This window comes from Erpetoichthys calabaricus, chromosome 7, assembly GCF_900747795.2.
Source record: "Erpetoichthys calabaricus chromosome 7, fErpCal1.3, whole genome shotgun sequence".
NCBI lineage: Eukaryota > Metazoa > Chordata > Cladistia > Polypteriformes > Polypteridae > Erpetoichthys > Erpetoichthys calabaricus.
In genome coordinates, this window is record NC_041400.2 from 25,353,685 (window position 1) to 25,369,744 (window position 16,060).

General features: G+C 35.3%; 1 protein-coding gene across 1 annotated transcript in view; it reads right to left on the reverse strand.

Moving 5' to 3' along the window:
* Positions 1-16,060, reverse strand: part of ric1 (RIC1 homolog, RAB6A GEF complex partner 1) — a 186,163-nt gene that overhangs the window by 96,088 nt on the left and 74,015 nt on the right. The window contains exon 2 of the mRNA XM_028804950.2: positions 14,255-14,362. Coding sequence (XP_028660783.2) covers positions 14,255-14,362 — 108 coding nt within the window. The remainder of the gene's footprint in view (positions 1-14,254; positions 14,363-16,060) is intronic.

Genomic DNA, 16,060 nt, shown 5'->3' on the forward strand with positions numbered 1-16,060 from the left:
AGAAACATATACAGATGAGAACTACAACATAGAAGAAAAATGCAGAAAAACACGACCTTGCATTCCAAAATGTCTGTCAGCTTTCTGAGAACAAGGGAGGGCAAGTGATGAATGGTTCGGAAAGAATGTGATAAGTAATATATTGCAATACATTGATTGAAGCCTTTAAGTTACTTTGTCCTCTCAACTCTTACTTTGAATAGCCTGGTCAGAAATTTTAAATATTTTAGGTATGCACAAAATTACAGTACAAATGCTTAAGTTACTCTGAAAAAACATAAACCACATTAACAGAGGTTTAGTTATTTTGATTTTTACTTAATTTTTACAAAATTGGTTGTACCAATACTGTGTTGTTTGCCTATTGTGGAAGCATAAGCCATTACACAGAAACTAACCCTGATCACCAGTCAATAGCAGAGCCCACGGACCAATTTTGAAATGACAAGCAACGTTATCATATTATATATATATATATATATATATATATATATATATATATATATATCTGCAACATATCTGTTAAACATATATGTATTAAGAGTTAGATTCTGTATGTACTGTACCCTTATAGAGCTGGAAGGGTAATAAGTTGGAGTACACCTGGCAGGCTAGGGCAGAAATATGGTAAGACACCAGCAACAGAACACAATTATAAGTATGATTGGACATTTCTAGATAAGATGTACGTTGCTGGATACCTGTACTGCCCCCAGATACTGTATATAATGCAATTTTTGTGCCATTGTAGCTCAGCTCTTCATGGCTAATTTCCATATGTAATTAGCCATGTGCTGTAGATCCCACACAAATGGAGCCTTAAAATAGCCCTCCCACTCCAGCTGCACCTCTCCTCATCAGAAAGCACAGGACATGCTGTGAAATATTAAAAATGCAGATTTTATTACCATTTACAAGGCATTTCTTTCTTCTTGATAAAAGAAGAAAGTGTGAAGCATCTGCACACATACTATGAAACAAAAAAGAAGTGCCCACTACCTTGCAGTCGCGACTTCAAACAATGGAATAAGCCAGTCCCATGCTGCTGCTTCATGGCATGGCCAATGTGTGCACCAAGAGTGGAACTATATGAGTGTAATGATGTATATCTCGTTTACTTATTGCTAGGTTGTAGCCTTTTGTTGAATTTTGGTTGTGGTATTCATTACCTCTGCGTCTTTTGTTGTTTGAGGCACAGTGGTGCAGTGGATGGCACTGTTGTCTCACAGCTCATATTACATATGTGGCTACAATCATCAGTCCAACATAGCTGGCAGACTTTTCTCTAGCCACAAGGGACACTTAAAAGAACATTTCACTATTATAATTCACTCAAAACTAGTTCAGATCCTCCTTCCTCTTCGACTTTAACACATTTCGCTAAGATCGGCAAATACTGCAAACATTTCTGTGATTTTGCAAAACCCATGGCAAAGTGCACCCCATAATGTTCACTAATCACTATTCCTGAGTACTGAACTTTTCCTAACTTTACTAAAGACTCTTGAGAGGGATTGATAAACAGTAAATGTTCAAACATTTAAAACGGGTCTTGTCTGAAGTCTTTGAAGCATGAGAGAAACCAGAAATAGTTACATTTGTACTCATTAATATACTGCATGTAAGATGCATGAACATGTGTTTTATGACATAAAAAATAACAGCGTTATTTTATTTCATTCCTAAGTGCTGAGTCAATCAATGATGAAGCTTCTACAAATATATATATTTCACAAAATATGAGCATATTCAGAAAATAATAACGCTTTCTTAAAAGACACCATTATTGTGGCACTGCATTTCAAAACATGGCAAAGTAAACTTCAGAGTGGTAACAAATCTCTTAGAGGATGTATTATTATTAGCTAATCAAGAATCTGCCTGTTCAATACTGTCTGGCAGTTTGTTCTCTGCTTATTACTTTTCCACAAAATGCTTTGTGCTGCTCTTTGTTTTTATTGTTTGCTGTCATATCAAATGTTTTATCAAAATCACTGAATAATTTCTCTACAATGTTACACTAATGTATCTATAAAATCAACAGTCAAGTACTGAGAGGGAAATCACAAATACAGTATAAGGGAAAAATGAGTAAACAATCTGTTTGCAGAAAGACGTTATAAATCCTGGAGGTCACCAATTACTAATTAATGCTACGACACTGAATACTATAATTAAATGTGTTCCTACGGTTCACCTCTAAAGATATCATTAACCAAACTTTATAATGTTACCATTGTTGGCAGTAATTCATTGTTGTACAGATTGAGAAAATTAAAACAAAATTATTTTAATGCTATTATCTGTAATTATGCTCACTTGATAGCAAATCATCACTATAGACTTTGAATGGAGAGGCAAGGCATTAGTATAGCTGGGTGGTTACAGGCGATTTCTTGACTTCAGCTGGAGTTCTGGCTACTGCAATAGTATTGGCTGGCTACTTTTTCTGGGGGTTAAAGGTGTTTTAACTTAACAGCTGAATGCAGAGTAATATTGATTCATCTAATTTACACCTATTTTCCCTCCAATCCTCCAGGCCGATCAAAATTCACAGGCTTAGAGCTCAAGTTTCCACAAGATGAGGTACACAAGCTGAAGTTAGCTTTTGGAATGTAAGTTGAATTTGACTTTTGAGTTTCTTGCAAAATTAAGCCAATGTTCTTTGGACAACCAAGGGGAGCATCTTTTAAGTCTAAGAATTACCTAACAGAAAAGTTGTTGTTCTCTGAACAATTAGACTAATGAATATTGACTTTGAATATCAGTGTGGGAAATGTGCCAATTATTTAAATAACCTGCATGGTTTAACTTAATAAAGCAGGAAATTCCTACAGCTCTTTAATGGCCAAAAAAGCTTTTGGTATGTCCATTTTAATCCCATTATCGTATTAGATCGGAAATAAAAATACACAACACAATGATGTGACCAATTACTGAAACTTGCAACTGTTTAATTGCATTTAAACAGAGGATTTAGAAAGGATAGAGTAAGAATAAACATGTACATAGTAGACAGGGCTGCAGTTGTCTGTTGAACGGTCCATGAATTTTCTAACCAGCTTTTTCAGCTTAGCTTCACAGCAAGTAGATGCCTAATCTGGCTGCACTGGGTGTGGAAAGTAAAAACTGAGACACGTTCAAAACCATGTGGTTATCTCTGCACCTGTCACTGCTCAACAGATTAATTCCATAATACTTAAAACCTTCATATTGCTCAGACGTTCAGGTGGATCAACTCTTATCTGAAGTATGAGGCAAATCTAATAACATGACATGTAAAATGCACTAATGGAAGCACATACATGTAATTGCAGAAATGCATAGTTAATAGGGCTGCTAAAACAGCACGTCATTGATGAAAAGGAGCCAGCAAATATTAAACGTGTGCCATTTGCTAGGGTTCATTAATACAACAACTAAAAGGTGATGTACTACTTTTAAATGGCAGGGGAGTGAATGAGATGGCGCTTATAAGTTACAAGTAACTACTGCAGTTTATGTCAGTCAAGCCCTATGTACAGAGGCTTAATCAATAATGCAGCCTCATCACTTGTATAAGGCACCTTAAAACAAAACAAAAATGCAGTTTTACAGGAGCTATTAAATATTCAATTAATTGTAAAAAAAATCTTAGAGGGCAAGATTTGAAAAATTAAAAAAAAATTAGTTTGTCACATCTGAAATTTTAATTTATTTTGCCCATTAAATATTACTCACTTTTCAACAAGTGTATTAATCAGCGACTATCTTCGCAATGGACTGCTGTGAACATAAATCTCACAATAGCAAATATCACAAACTTGACAAAGTGACTGGAAGACAAAACTGCTTTTAAAAGTGTATTGTTACAGCTGCTTTAAAAAAAAAATAATCAGTGAATGAATTTAATATGTAGCCAGATAAATAATATTGTCCATGAGGATATTCTCTATAAAACCTACGATGAAACCCCCAAGCAGGTAAAATCCTCAAATTTTTTGCTACACAGAGGGGAATACTCCCCCATGGCACAAATGAAATTCGAAAACAAGCCTACCACTTGACTTTTGCCATTACAACTTATTAAACTTAAGTAATGTTAAGCTCTGGTCATTTGTCTGCTAGTCTGGCTTCATTCTGTTCAGATGTTACACTTGCTGTGAGCCATCAGGTGGCATTAGTGTGCAAACTGTAGCATACAAGAAAAAAAGGGGGGGTACACTGGGACCCCCAGGGCCAAAATTTTGGGTTCCAAAGCAGTCTGTCTTGACTGTATGGTCCTAGAGAGCAACTATGCACACTTTAGTCCAGATTGGTCAAAGGGTGTAGGGTTGTATACAGAACAGACAGAGAGACATTCATTCATTCAGTCTATCATATATTGATAAGCAAATTCTATAGCAAAAACAGATGAACTATACATTTTTGTAATTTATTCTGAATGTAAAAACATGCTAGCAGGGGCTACTAAGAGATAAAATTGCAAGAACATTTTTAATTTAAAAAAGGGTACTGCCACAAAGGCCTTCTGCTTCATGTGTATTAAACACAGTTATGCTATTACATTAACTCAGCTTCTGAAACATTTTGAAGAAGAAAAAAAAAAACCTTAAGCTTTTGTCAATTTAAAACTACTCCATTATACAAATATTTTTTTTTTTTTTAAAAGAACAAAAGACAGAATAAAAATCATAATCACAGAAATATACAATGTAACAAAGAATCTATTTTATTTTTCTTGGAAAAGTAATAATTTATTAAAAGAAAGGAGGAAAAGAATGCTTTCTTCACAAAGAAAAATGCACCAGCAGATAAGCAGCATTATTGAAAATATTAATGAAAATAACAAAACAGGGAGCAAGTACTTTGTTCAAGAATAAAAGAAATTCAGAGAAGTAACTTTTGTTCTCAGTTGCAAAAAAAAAAAAAAAATGTTAGTAAGAATCCAACCATGTTAAAAACCCGAGAGGCTACAAGTTCTTCCTGTTTATACAGCTACAAGCAAAATTTCCTGAAGACAATATACTGTGAATCAGTTTAAAAAATATTTGAACATGCTTAGACATCATCTCCAATCATCTTTGACCTAGAAACACAACCGTACGCTGGAGCTTATCACAAGTTTTAAAAGCTATACATTAACTGCACTTACAACTACTTCTGATTAATGAATCTTATAACCAAACTATCACTAATAAGGAAAAAGTGGATATTAAAATTGAAAAAGAAAAGGAAATGCACTTGAGTTATGAGAGTACAGTGAGTAAGTTCAAGAAAATCAGCACATGAATGTAAAAATGAATGTTGAGTCAAAACCTTTATTAGTAAACTATTCTTAATCATAAGGTTGATTATAAATGTAAAAATGAGATAGTCTCCTTTATACCTCAGCTCCCTTCAAGACAATGATGCATATAGAATTAAAGCTTGGCTGAGCTCATTCACCATTTACAGTGCATCTCACTAAGATGCACTGAACTAGGAGTCAGCTGGTTCAATTAACTCATATTCAAGTCGTTTCAGTATCTTGACATGGCAAACAATTTAAAAGCAAAATTCCCAGCTGACTTAACAGATCCATAATTTGCATTCTGGGTGTAAACAGAGGTAATATATACGGTGTTATGCGGAGTGTAGAAAATCCTATGAAAGCATTTTGATATTTGCAAAGCTGTGTCACTAAATCTAATAGATGGGGAAAAATCATTAAAGGGTGCTAGAAAGACTCAGGTTCCTAGAGAAAAAAGAGGGAAAACAGGTCCTGGTCATGTTTTTAAAAACACAATGGACAAAAGAAACAAAATTTTTCTGGAAACAGGAAACTATATTTACAGTCATATGAAAAAGTTTGGGAACCCCTCTTAATTCTTTGGATTTTTGTTTATCATTGGCTGAGCTTTCAAAGTAGCAACTTCCTTTTAATATATGACATGCGTTATAGAAACATGTGACTGATGCTTGAACATTATCCTGAAGAATTTGTTGATAATGGGTTGAATTCATCCGACTCTCGACTTTAACAAGGCCCCAGTCCCTGAACTAGCCACACAGCATGATGGAACCTCCACCAAATTTGACAGTAGGGAAGTGTTTTTCTTGGAATGCGGTGTTCTTCTTCCGCCAAGCAAAGTGCTTTTTGTTATGACCAAATAACTCAATTTTTGTCTCATCAGTCCAAAGCACTTTGTTCCAAAATGAATCTGGCTTGTCAAAATGAGCATCTGCATACAAGAAGCGACTCTGTTTGTGGCGTGAGTGCAGAAAGGGCTTCTTTCTCATCACCCTGCCATACAGATGTTCTTTGTGCAAATTGTGCTGAATTGTAGAACGATGTACAGATACACCATCAGCAGCAAGATGTTCTTGCAGGTCTTTGGAGGTGATCTGTGGGTTGTCGGTAACCATTCACACAATCCTGCGCATATACTATTCCCGTATTTTTCTTGGCCTTCCAGACCTGGGTTTAACAGAAACTGTGCCCGTGGCCTTCCATTTCCTGATTACATTCCTTACAGTTGAAAGTGACAGCTTAAACCTCTGAGATAGCTTTTTATAGCCTTCCCCTAAACCATGATACTGAACAATCTTTATTTTCAGATCTTTTGAGAGTTGCTTTGAGGATCCCATGCTGTCACTCTTCAGAGGAGAGTCAAAGGGAAGCACAACTTGCAATTGACCATCTTAAATACCTTTATATCTCATGACTGGACATACCTGTCTATGAAGTTCAAGGCTTAACGAGCTAATCCAACTAATTTGGTGTTGCAAGTAATCAGTATTGAGCAGTTACATGCATTCAAATCAGCAAAATTACAAAGGGACCCAAATTTTTGCACAGCCAGTTTTTCACATTTGATTTAATTTCATACAACTAAATACTGCTTCACTAAAAATCTTTGTTTGGAAAACACCCCAGTACTCAGATGTTCCTTGGAAATGAAAGACATGCCACTGCTATCTTTTTTGAAAGTAGAGTAAATTATTATGCGGGCTGAGAGGGGTTCCCAAACTTTTTTATATGACTTTATATACTCTGCACATTTACAAAAAGCTGTCCATTTACTTTTAGCCCTCTGATCAGAAGTACAATGTGTGTTATAAGACAGTGAAACTTGCCAAAACCACAAAGGCTTGGTGCACTTTTAATCAATGAAGTCCAGGTGCAACAATGCCTGATCAGGGAAAAAAGGCCTGAATTTAAACGTTAGGTCACAGCAAAACAATAGCCACATTATTCTTTTTTTGCACTCCATAATGACTCAGGTATTACCAGAAGCTAGGGAGATTGCCTCTGTAATGCTGAAATCAGAATTGTGCCAGAATTGTCAGAAACTATGGATTAAGCCATTTCACTGTGTCCTGACTGCAGGCAAGTATTCAGCAGGCTGGTGGCACAGATGACCATCTAAAGGATAGTTGCCTTTGACTGTAAAAATCAGCGTAGTATCAACACAATACGAGTGATCTATCTGAGAGATATCTGCTTATCATACTGAGGTGGAAACACCCACATCAGTGAGAAGATAGTGAGAGATTGTCTCTTTGCAACTGCCTTTAGAGCACAGGAACATAAGAAATTTGACAAATGAGAGTTTAGTCCATGAAGTTCATTTGTTAAGCTATAAAGCTCAGCTGTCCCAATATCTCAAGCAGATAATTCTTAAACTTTGTCAAGGTTTCTGCTTCAACTACATGTCTTGGTAGTGTGCTCCAGATTCCCACAACTCTCTGCATAAAGAAGTGCTTCCTGGTTTCAGCCCAAAATGCATTAGAGCAAGGCAACCCTGTCAGACTGCTAAAACTTCATACATAACCTCACTGTACAGCAAGTCAATGCCAGGCCACAAACAGATGTCAGAAGAATGAATGCTGGTATGTAGGTGTTGACTTAGCCTCCATTCTCCCCTGCACATAAATCTACAGAACATCTTTGTAAAACCCTTGATTGAAACATCTAGAGAAAGGGCACTCTGACAGCCAATGGCCTGCAACATTGTGAGGCCATCCTGCAAGAATGAGATAACAACATCCACAACTTAGATTTACATGTTTGTTGGCTCAGTGAGCTGGAGGTATGCAGTAATAGTGGCTAGGAAATTTTTGTGTTCACAGTTATGATTATTTCTTGGTTTTTTTGTTGCTGAATTGCTTTGTTTTGTTTCCAGTCATTCTCATTTGTTAGGTCAGCAAAGAAAATTGAAACTTCCATCTAATAAGTTCTGCATTTCTGTTTCCATCACTACATGTGGATACACGAGCATACATACATACATACGTGTACTCTTAAAGGAACACAGTTGATATTCAAAAACCATGTGCTGTGCCTAACCACTCCTGCTTAGTGCATTACTACACAAATTTTCACTGTGAGCTTTACCAGAACATTCAACAAACCTTGCTGTATTTGTAGATGTTTGCAGCGATCAGTTCTTGCTCATGGAAGTGTGCTATATAAAAGTCAACTAAACTCAATATTACATTTACATTTCTTTTGATTAGATGCTTTTATCCAAAGTGATTTACAAAAGGGGTCAACATAATCAAATAAACATCAGTCTGAGGAACTGTTTAGGAACAAGTTGCTAAGGTTACCAGGTTACAAATATTTATCAAAGCCATTCTCAATTGGACAGAAATTCACTGAATAAGACAGCCTTCAAATGCTCCTTAAACACAGTGAAGTAGTCAACAGTGCAGATGGAAGTGGGTAGCTCGTTCCACCAGTTTGGAGCAGTTTGGACACCGTGAGAGGGACTTTAAAGTCACAGTGCTTATGGGCAACTTCAGAACACAGCAAGAAAGAAAATAATGGGAAGTTAAAAATTTAACACATTACAACATGTTTTGAATAGAGACAAGAGTTTTATGGCCAGATATGAGGATTGTTTTCATCTCTCGGACTGACACAGACAACCTGTCTACAGATCCACATTGTATTGAAAAACTCATCAGAAACTTAAAAAGACTTTGTTGGACAGTTATCGTATCCAAAGATCTTGTTCTCCTCTCTTGCTTGATGAATCTTAGCCTGAAGAGGTCTATTCATTTTTTACATTTAAGATGTCTCAATTAAAGGTTTTCCAATGTTGTATCTGTCCTGGTGTCTATATAAAAACAGGGAACTCCAGTTTCTCTATTACATCTTGCCTGAAGAAGGGGCCTGAGTTGCTTCGAAAGCCTGCATATTGTAATTTTTTTAGTGAGCCAATAAAAGGTGTCATTTTGCTTGACTTCTCACAAGCTAGACATGGAAAGAATCTGGATTAAGATTTTATGACACACAGAGGTGGCATTACCAGACACCATTCTTCAGCAAACCTAAGTGGGTGAGAAGAAGCATATGACCTCACAAGTGCCTCCATATATATAGGTGCGGACTCTGAAAGCAAGTATCAAGGATTTGAACTTAATGAGTGCTGCTACAGGCAGCCAGTGTAGTAATCTGAAAACAGGAATGACATATTCACGCCATGGCTGGTTGAACACCAGATGTTCCACTGCATTTTGAACCCAACAGAGAGTTGCAGTAGTCCATAGATAACAAGCCCGGACCAGGAGTTGTATTCATAAAACAGTTCATCAGATATAAAATAATTATTTATTATTTAAGACATTTATTGCAGCATTCTGTGAAAATGTAATTGGTTCGATTGTCTCTATAAGCACTGATAACTGCAGCCAGACATTTTTCGCAGGTATGGATCCTGTGGTATCTCCTGATGTAGCATATACTTTTTTGTTCATCCAGCAATGGCTAGTCATCCAAGTGCTATTACAAGAAAGTACAAAGAAAAATAATGAAATAATAATAATACATTTTATTTATATAGCGCCTTTCCCATGCTCAAGGCACTTATGACTACCATTCTTAACCACAAGTATGAAGTTGTTACTGCAGAATGCAGTGTTCTTACTTTTCTCACCACTGGGTTCTTAGCAGCCACAAATCTCCCTTTCAGATTAATCTGTGCTTAAAACAATGTGCTTGACACATTTTAGTACACCTGAGGCAAAAATCAGGTTTTAATTCTGTCGGCAGTACTTTTCATCTTGCTACATGGATCCTGCTTTTTTTTTTTTACTCATTGTTTTTTTTTTGACTGTGGAGTCATGAATTCAGAGATTAGCAAGGGAAACCAGGAAGACAGGCCTGTAGATCCCCAGATATTATGCAAGGATTCTAGAAGAAAATGTTTGCTTTGCTCTGAGGGAGATTCTAACAAGATACCCATTTCAAGGAAGACTGAGTAAGGACCTAAACCCTTTCTATATTTGAACAAATATGGTACAATGCTCAGTTACTTGAACTGAAAAGTCAAAAATGACTTTTTAAGATCACGGCATATTATGCCAAGATACCCTGTATAAAGTCCAAACCAGAGTGCAATTTACATTGTGCAGACCTGGCAAAAATAATTCCCAAATGTAAACCAAAGTGTTCAAATAACTAACCCTTATTATTTCTTTAAATGTGTTACATTCCAGAGGGAGGCAGAAGTTATTTTCACACCTTCAGATAGCTGGTTACCTTGCAGTCTGAAGAACACAAAGAAATAACACACACTTTTATTTATTTATTTTTTCAGGCTCTCCTATATTAAATTCTACTGGCTATAAAAGGGATTTGACTAGATTTAATGAAAAAAAATCAAAAATACAGGAACAAAAATAAAAGCTTACAGCAAAAACACATGCATGGTTAATAACCATAATAATGCAACTTAGGCAAACTCAACTAACCTAAGTCGCATCTCTAAATTGAAGCTTTGCATATAGTTTGAATACAGTAGTCTGTACTCAACTCACTAAAACATCTGTCTTCCAGATTTTCTTCACATAGCACAAGAGATTACTCATATATATATTTTTCCTCTTTCTTCATTTTAGATTGAAAAGAGTACTTTATTTATATCATGAATTTTTGTGGTTTTACAGTTTTGGCTTTGAAATACCATAAAGCTATAAAAAGCATCCACTAAATGAGAAAAAAAAAACACAAAAATGTTACTAACTTTGCTAAAGAAATATACAATCATACACTTTTAAAAAGAAAACTGCTGATTTTATTAAAATATGATTTAAAACAGTTAATATAATGACATCTCTCAATGTTGCTGCATAACATGAGTAACACAAATGAATTAAGTTTGGTGAAGAAATGGTGCAAAAATTTTGCTGAAACCTTTAACAAGTTGCAAGAAACATATGGTAATGAAAGCAATTGGTGACATCAAGGTTATATGTGGCGCAAGTACTTTAAAAAGAAGGAATGAAAATCCCAGGAACAATATAAAAACATTTGTAACAAGAACAGGCCATTCAGCCCAACAAGCTCATTCATCCTATTCACCAAGACTGTCCAAAATAAAATAAAGTCCAGATTTGAGGGTCCCCAAACTTCAACTCTCTACACCACAGTGAAATATGGCCTTAAAAAGTTTCCATCTGTGCCCTCATATTCTTGTTGAATAATTTACAGTATTTCAAAATAACTGCTTGCATCCATTGTACTAATTCCTTACTTAACTTTAAACACCTTGATCATGTCACCCATCGATCTATTTGTTTAAACAGAAAATTTTCAACTCCTTAAATCTCTCCTCATGGTTTATACCTCTAAGTCCAGGAATCAGCCTAGTTGCTCTCCTGTGGACTCTCTCTAGCACTTGGAGCTGTACTCTTTTTTTTTTTTTTTTTTTTTAATAATAAACTGTTCACAGTATTCCATGTGAGGCCTCACTAGTACATTATATAACCCAAGTATAACTTTCCTTGACTTGTACTTGACACATTGTGATATATAACTTAGACAAAGACATTGAGGAGTCCACTATGATTTGTAGACCCTTCCCATGAGGTGTACTTTCAAGTTTCAGATCTCCCATTGTGTATTCAAATCTAATATTTCTTTTAAATACCTGTAATATCTTATGTTTAATTACATTTTTTATCAGCCACGAATCTGGCCATGCCTGTATTCTGTCCAAGTCTCTCTGTAATAATTTAGCTGATTATACATTATCTGCCATTCCGCTTAGTTTGGTATCAAAATGCATATCCATGTAAAAAAAAAAAATGTCAAAATAAGGATGTAACTCCAAGTTAATGCTTAAGCAACATCCTCCAATCTTTTAAAAATGGAAGACAAAATAGTCATTGATGCCTCAACAGTCAATATGGAGACCATAAAGCTTCAACAACCAAGACAAAAGTACATTTCTGGCAGCTCCCTATTATTGTGTTTGCGTTTTCAGTTATTTGGGTGATAGTGTGGGTAGAAGCGAGCATGGGTGCCCAATGATGATTTAGATACCTGCACTGCCACTAACATTGCTAGAGTAACCTTCAGCTCCCCACACACTTAAAAAAACACTTTATTTCACAAAAAAATACAGCAGGGGCTACCTATTACACACTTGTGTGGCAAGTTCTTACCTTCTCTTAAACTGTCTAATCAGTCCGGAAATGTCTTTCCAGTGCAGAGAACACACTACAGACTCATCATTCAATAGGTAAAGAGGTTACATGACGTCTGGATATATGAGAAAAGCTTAGAATGAGTCTACCGATCTGAATAATGCAACAAAAAAGACAATCATTCTAAGAAGGTAAGCTGTTTAAGGCCAACTGTTTTTTTTGCCAAATAAAAATCCTTATTCCCTTGACAAACAGAGGAAGACGATTCATATATCATTTTTAAGATTGTAAAACCATATTGATAATACTATTTTTTGAAAAGTGTGAAATTATAATTTTATTCATCTTTGACTTTAATTTTCAAAAGTTTGAAAAAAAAAAAAATTGATTTAATATAGAAGTGCCCATATAAAATAAAGGGTTGGTAGATAATACTTTGATGATGCTTATTATAATCACAATAGTCACTACCAGAGTTCAAGTAGCACAATAAAAATAGGTTAGAATAATATGATGATTCATTAGTCATTTTTTAAAGAATGATTTCAATTGTGAAATCATATTTTTACCTTCTTTGTAATATATACATTTTATATATTGAAACCTCAAATACCTTAAAAAGAACAGTGTGTGTTTTTTTTTGGATATCAACCTCAAAGTCCATTTTATTTTGTGAAATTGTACTCTTTCTGCCAGGTAGTCTCCACTTGTATTGAATTTGACTACTCCTGGGCATTGTTGTGACCATCCACTGCCACATTCACTGACTACTGTGGAGCTATGAATATACTTCAAAAGGTAAGGATTACATCAGGTGCAGCTTCAAGAATCTCATCCCTCACTCTGTCTTACTGCCAGTCTATCCACCCCAAAGCAGAGAAGAACCTGTGCTTATACTGCAAACACAGGAAGCAAGGCAGAATCCACCCTGGGTGTGGGGTTAGTCCATCACAAGACACATTCAGAATAATTCAGTTCAATAAAAACAAAAACCAAGCAAAACAAAAAAACTGACTATCCAATTTAAAAGTTTAATGATTAAAATGGTTGATTAAACCTTTTAAAAAGAACAGTATGTATTTTTGTGATGTACAACACAGAAAGCTGCATGGCAGAATCCATCTTTGAAAGCAAAGCAAGAAATTTCAGATTAACTCTGATTACTCTGATTAAGATGGGGTGGGATGAAAGAGATAAAAAGAGTTGGAAGCACCACTATTCCACCTCACAAAGAATAAACAGGTTCTGCTGATATTCCTATTCTTTATCTTGAGAAATCAGTGAGTAATATCTGGCTTACTAGCCCAACACAAGTCTCTGGGAAGAGCTGCCTGCGCATCTTCTGCTCACAAAAGTTCAGGCACATAGAAAGCTATAAAAACAACCTAGCTGTTCACTGAGGTTACTTTTAAGCCAGAATATTTAACAAATAATTCTGCTGTTAAAAACACTTCCATATTTTGAAAGGAATGCTTTGGCATATGTATGTGTAAATGACTTATTATTTCTTGCTTCCAGACTGTGTGTTTTTTCCTTTTCATTAGACGTAATATTTTTCATTTCTGCTGTTCTTCAGATTATTCCATGATAAGGACCTTTCAAAATTGTATTGTCTAATTTTAACAGATTTAGCTAAAAATGCTTTAGAGACATGAAAATAATCTGAACTTTACAGATAGTCAGGGTATAGACTTACATGCACATAGATTCACTTTCCTCTACTCTATCCCCAGGTAAACTGAGACCAATACAATTTTAATGATGGTTTTCTCAAACTAGTTACAAACATGTAATTGTGGTAGAATTTCAGAGTGCAACACATGCTTTTTTGCTCATCAAAATAGTAAACACTCACCGCCACAGCTATTCTCCGGCTGTCTGGCTTCCATTCCACTTGTTGATAGAACCCAAACTGAGAAATCGCTTTTGCAGACTCTTTGTAGCTTACTATGAGAACACTGGGCTGTAAGTAAAAAAACACATAAATAAGTGATTAGTCTTTTCCTGACTGCATCAGCTTAAACATCCTGTACATCTCTATTTACCCATACATTGGGCTGTTGCTTATCCCGGGAAAAATTTGCAATGGCACTTCACATCTAGAAGATAATGTTCACAATGGATTGATCATAAAAGGCTTACATTTAATCTTTTCCAGAAAATTTTACTGAGTACAAGTCTGCAAAATAAATTAATTTTACTACGTAAAAAATTCTTAACAACACTGAAATTGAGGCAATGAGTCTATATAGAAAAAAAAAACTCTAAGCTACAAAAAAATCTATTACTTTAAGATAATAAATAGCCACTTGCACATCTATAGATTTTAAAAAGATTATAACATGCATGGTGTCAACATGGCTTGTAAGCAAAGAGATGTGCAAATTGCATGTAACCCACCATAAACAGGTTGGACTTTGATTAAGGCAATATATTGATCACTGGTAAAGTACCAATATTTATGATCATCATTCAGTTTCATGCTTGAAAGAAACAAACTGATTCTATAAAGACCCCTGATGCAAAAACACATCTAGTTCTTGGCTGAATTCAAATGTTTTAAGCTCAGAAAGTATGGCAAAAAATATAAGGGCACTCCTGCCTAAAAGCTTAAATAAGCCAGATGGCACATCTCGGAATTTAAAAAATAAAAAAGAGGAGAAAGAATGATTTCTATATCCAGCCCAGAAGGTTTTCTTTGTAGATTTTGTAAGTCCTCCCCTGTGATCTCTTTGGTTTTCCCTGGATACCACAGTTCCTTTTGCAGGTCTACAGTGGTCAGTTAACTTGATTGGTACAGTATGATGGGAGAATGCCCAGTTACATCGACTTTATTCATCAGACCACTAGGACAGCATTTTTTCACTTAAGAAACATAGCAAAAGTTAGATCTCTTATATCATTGAAAGATGCTGAGAAATTAGTTCACGCTTTTGTTTTCAGTCGACTAGATTACTGTAACGCACTCCTCTCAGGACTACCCAAAAAAGACATAAATCGTTTGCAACTTGTGCAGAATGCAGCTGCTAGAATCCTAACTAGGAAAAGAAAATCCAAGCACATTTCTCCAGTTTTGATGTCACTACACCGGTTACCTGTGTCATTCAGGATTGACTTTAAAATTCTGCTTATGGTTTATAAAGCCTTAAATAATCTTGCCCCATCTTATATATTGGAATGTCTGACATCTTATATTCCAAATCGTAACCTTAGATCTTCAAATGAGTGTCTCCTTAGAATTCCAAGAGCAAAACTTAAAAGAAGTGGTGAGGTGGCCTTCTGCTGTTATGCACCTAAAATCTGGAATAGCCTGCCAATAGGAATTCACCAGGCTAATACAGTGGAGCACTTTAAAAAAAAAAAAAACTGCTGAAAACACATTATTTTAATATTTTTATTTTATTAATTTTCATTGTAATCATTCCATACAAACAGATCAATTTATAACCCAACAAATTTGAAGACTAATCAAACCCCACCCCTGAGAAGGAGAGCTTAGCTAAAGGAAAATTGCTTTAGGCTTTTTAATAAGGCAACATTAAACAAAATAAAGGCAGAAGTAAATATCTATGTAAATAAGAGATGGAGAAGGGAGTTAAATGCAATAATAGTTATTTCTCTTATTCTAAAATAATATTGATTAAATCCTGCCATGTTTTGA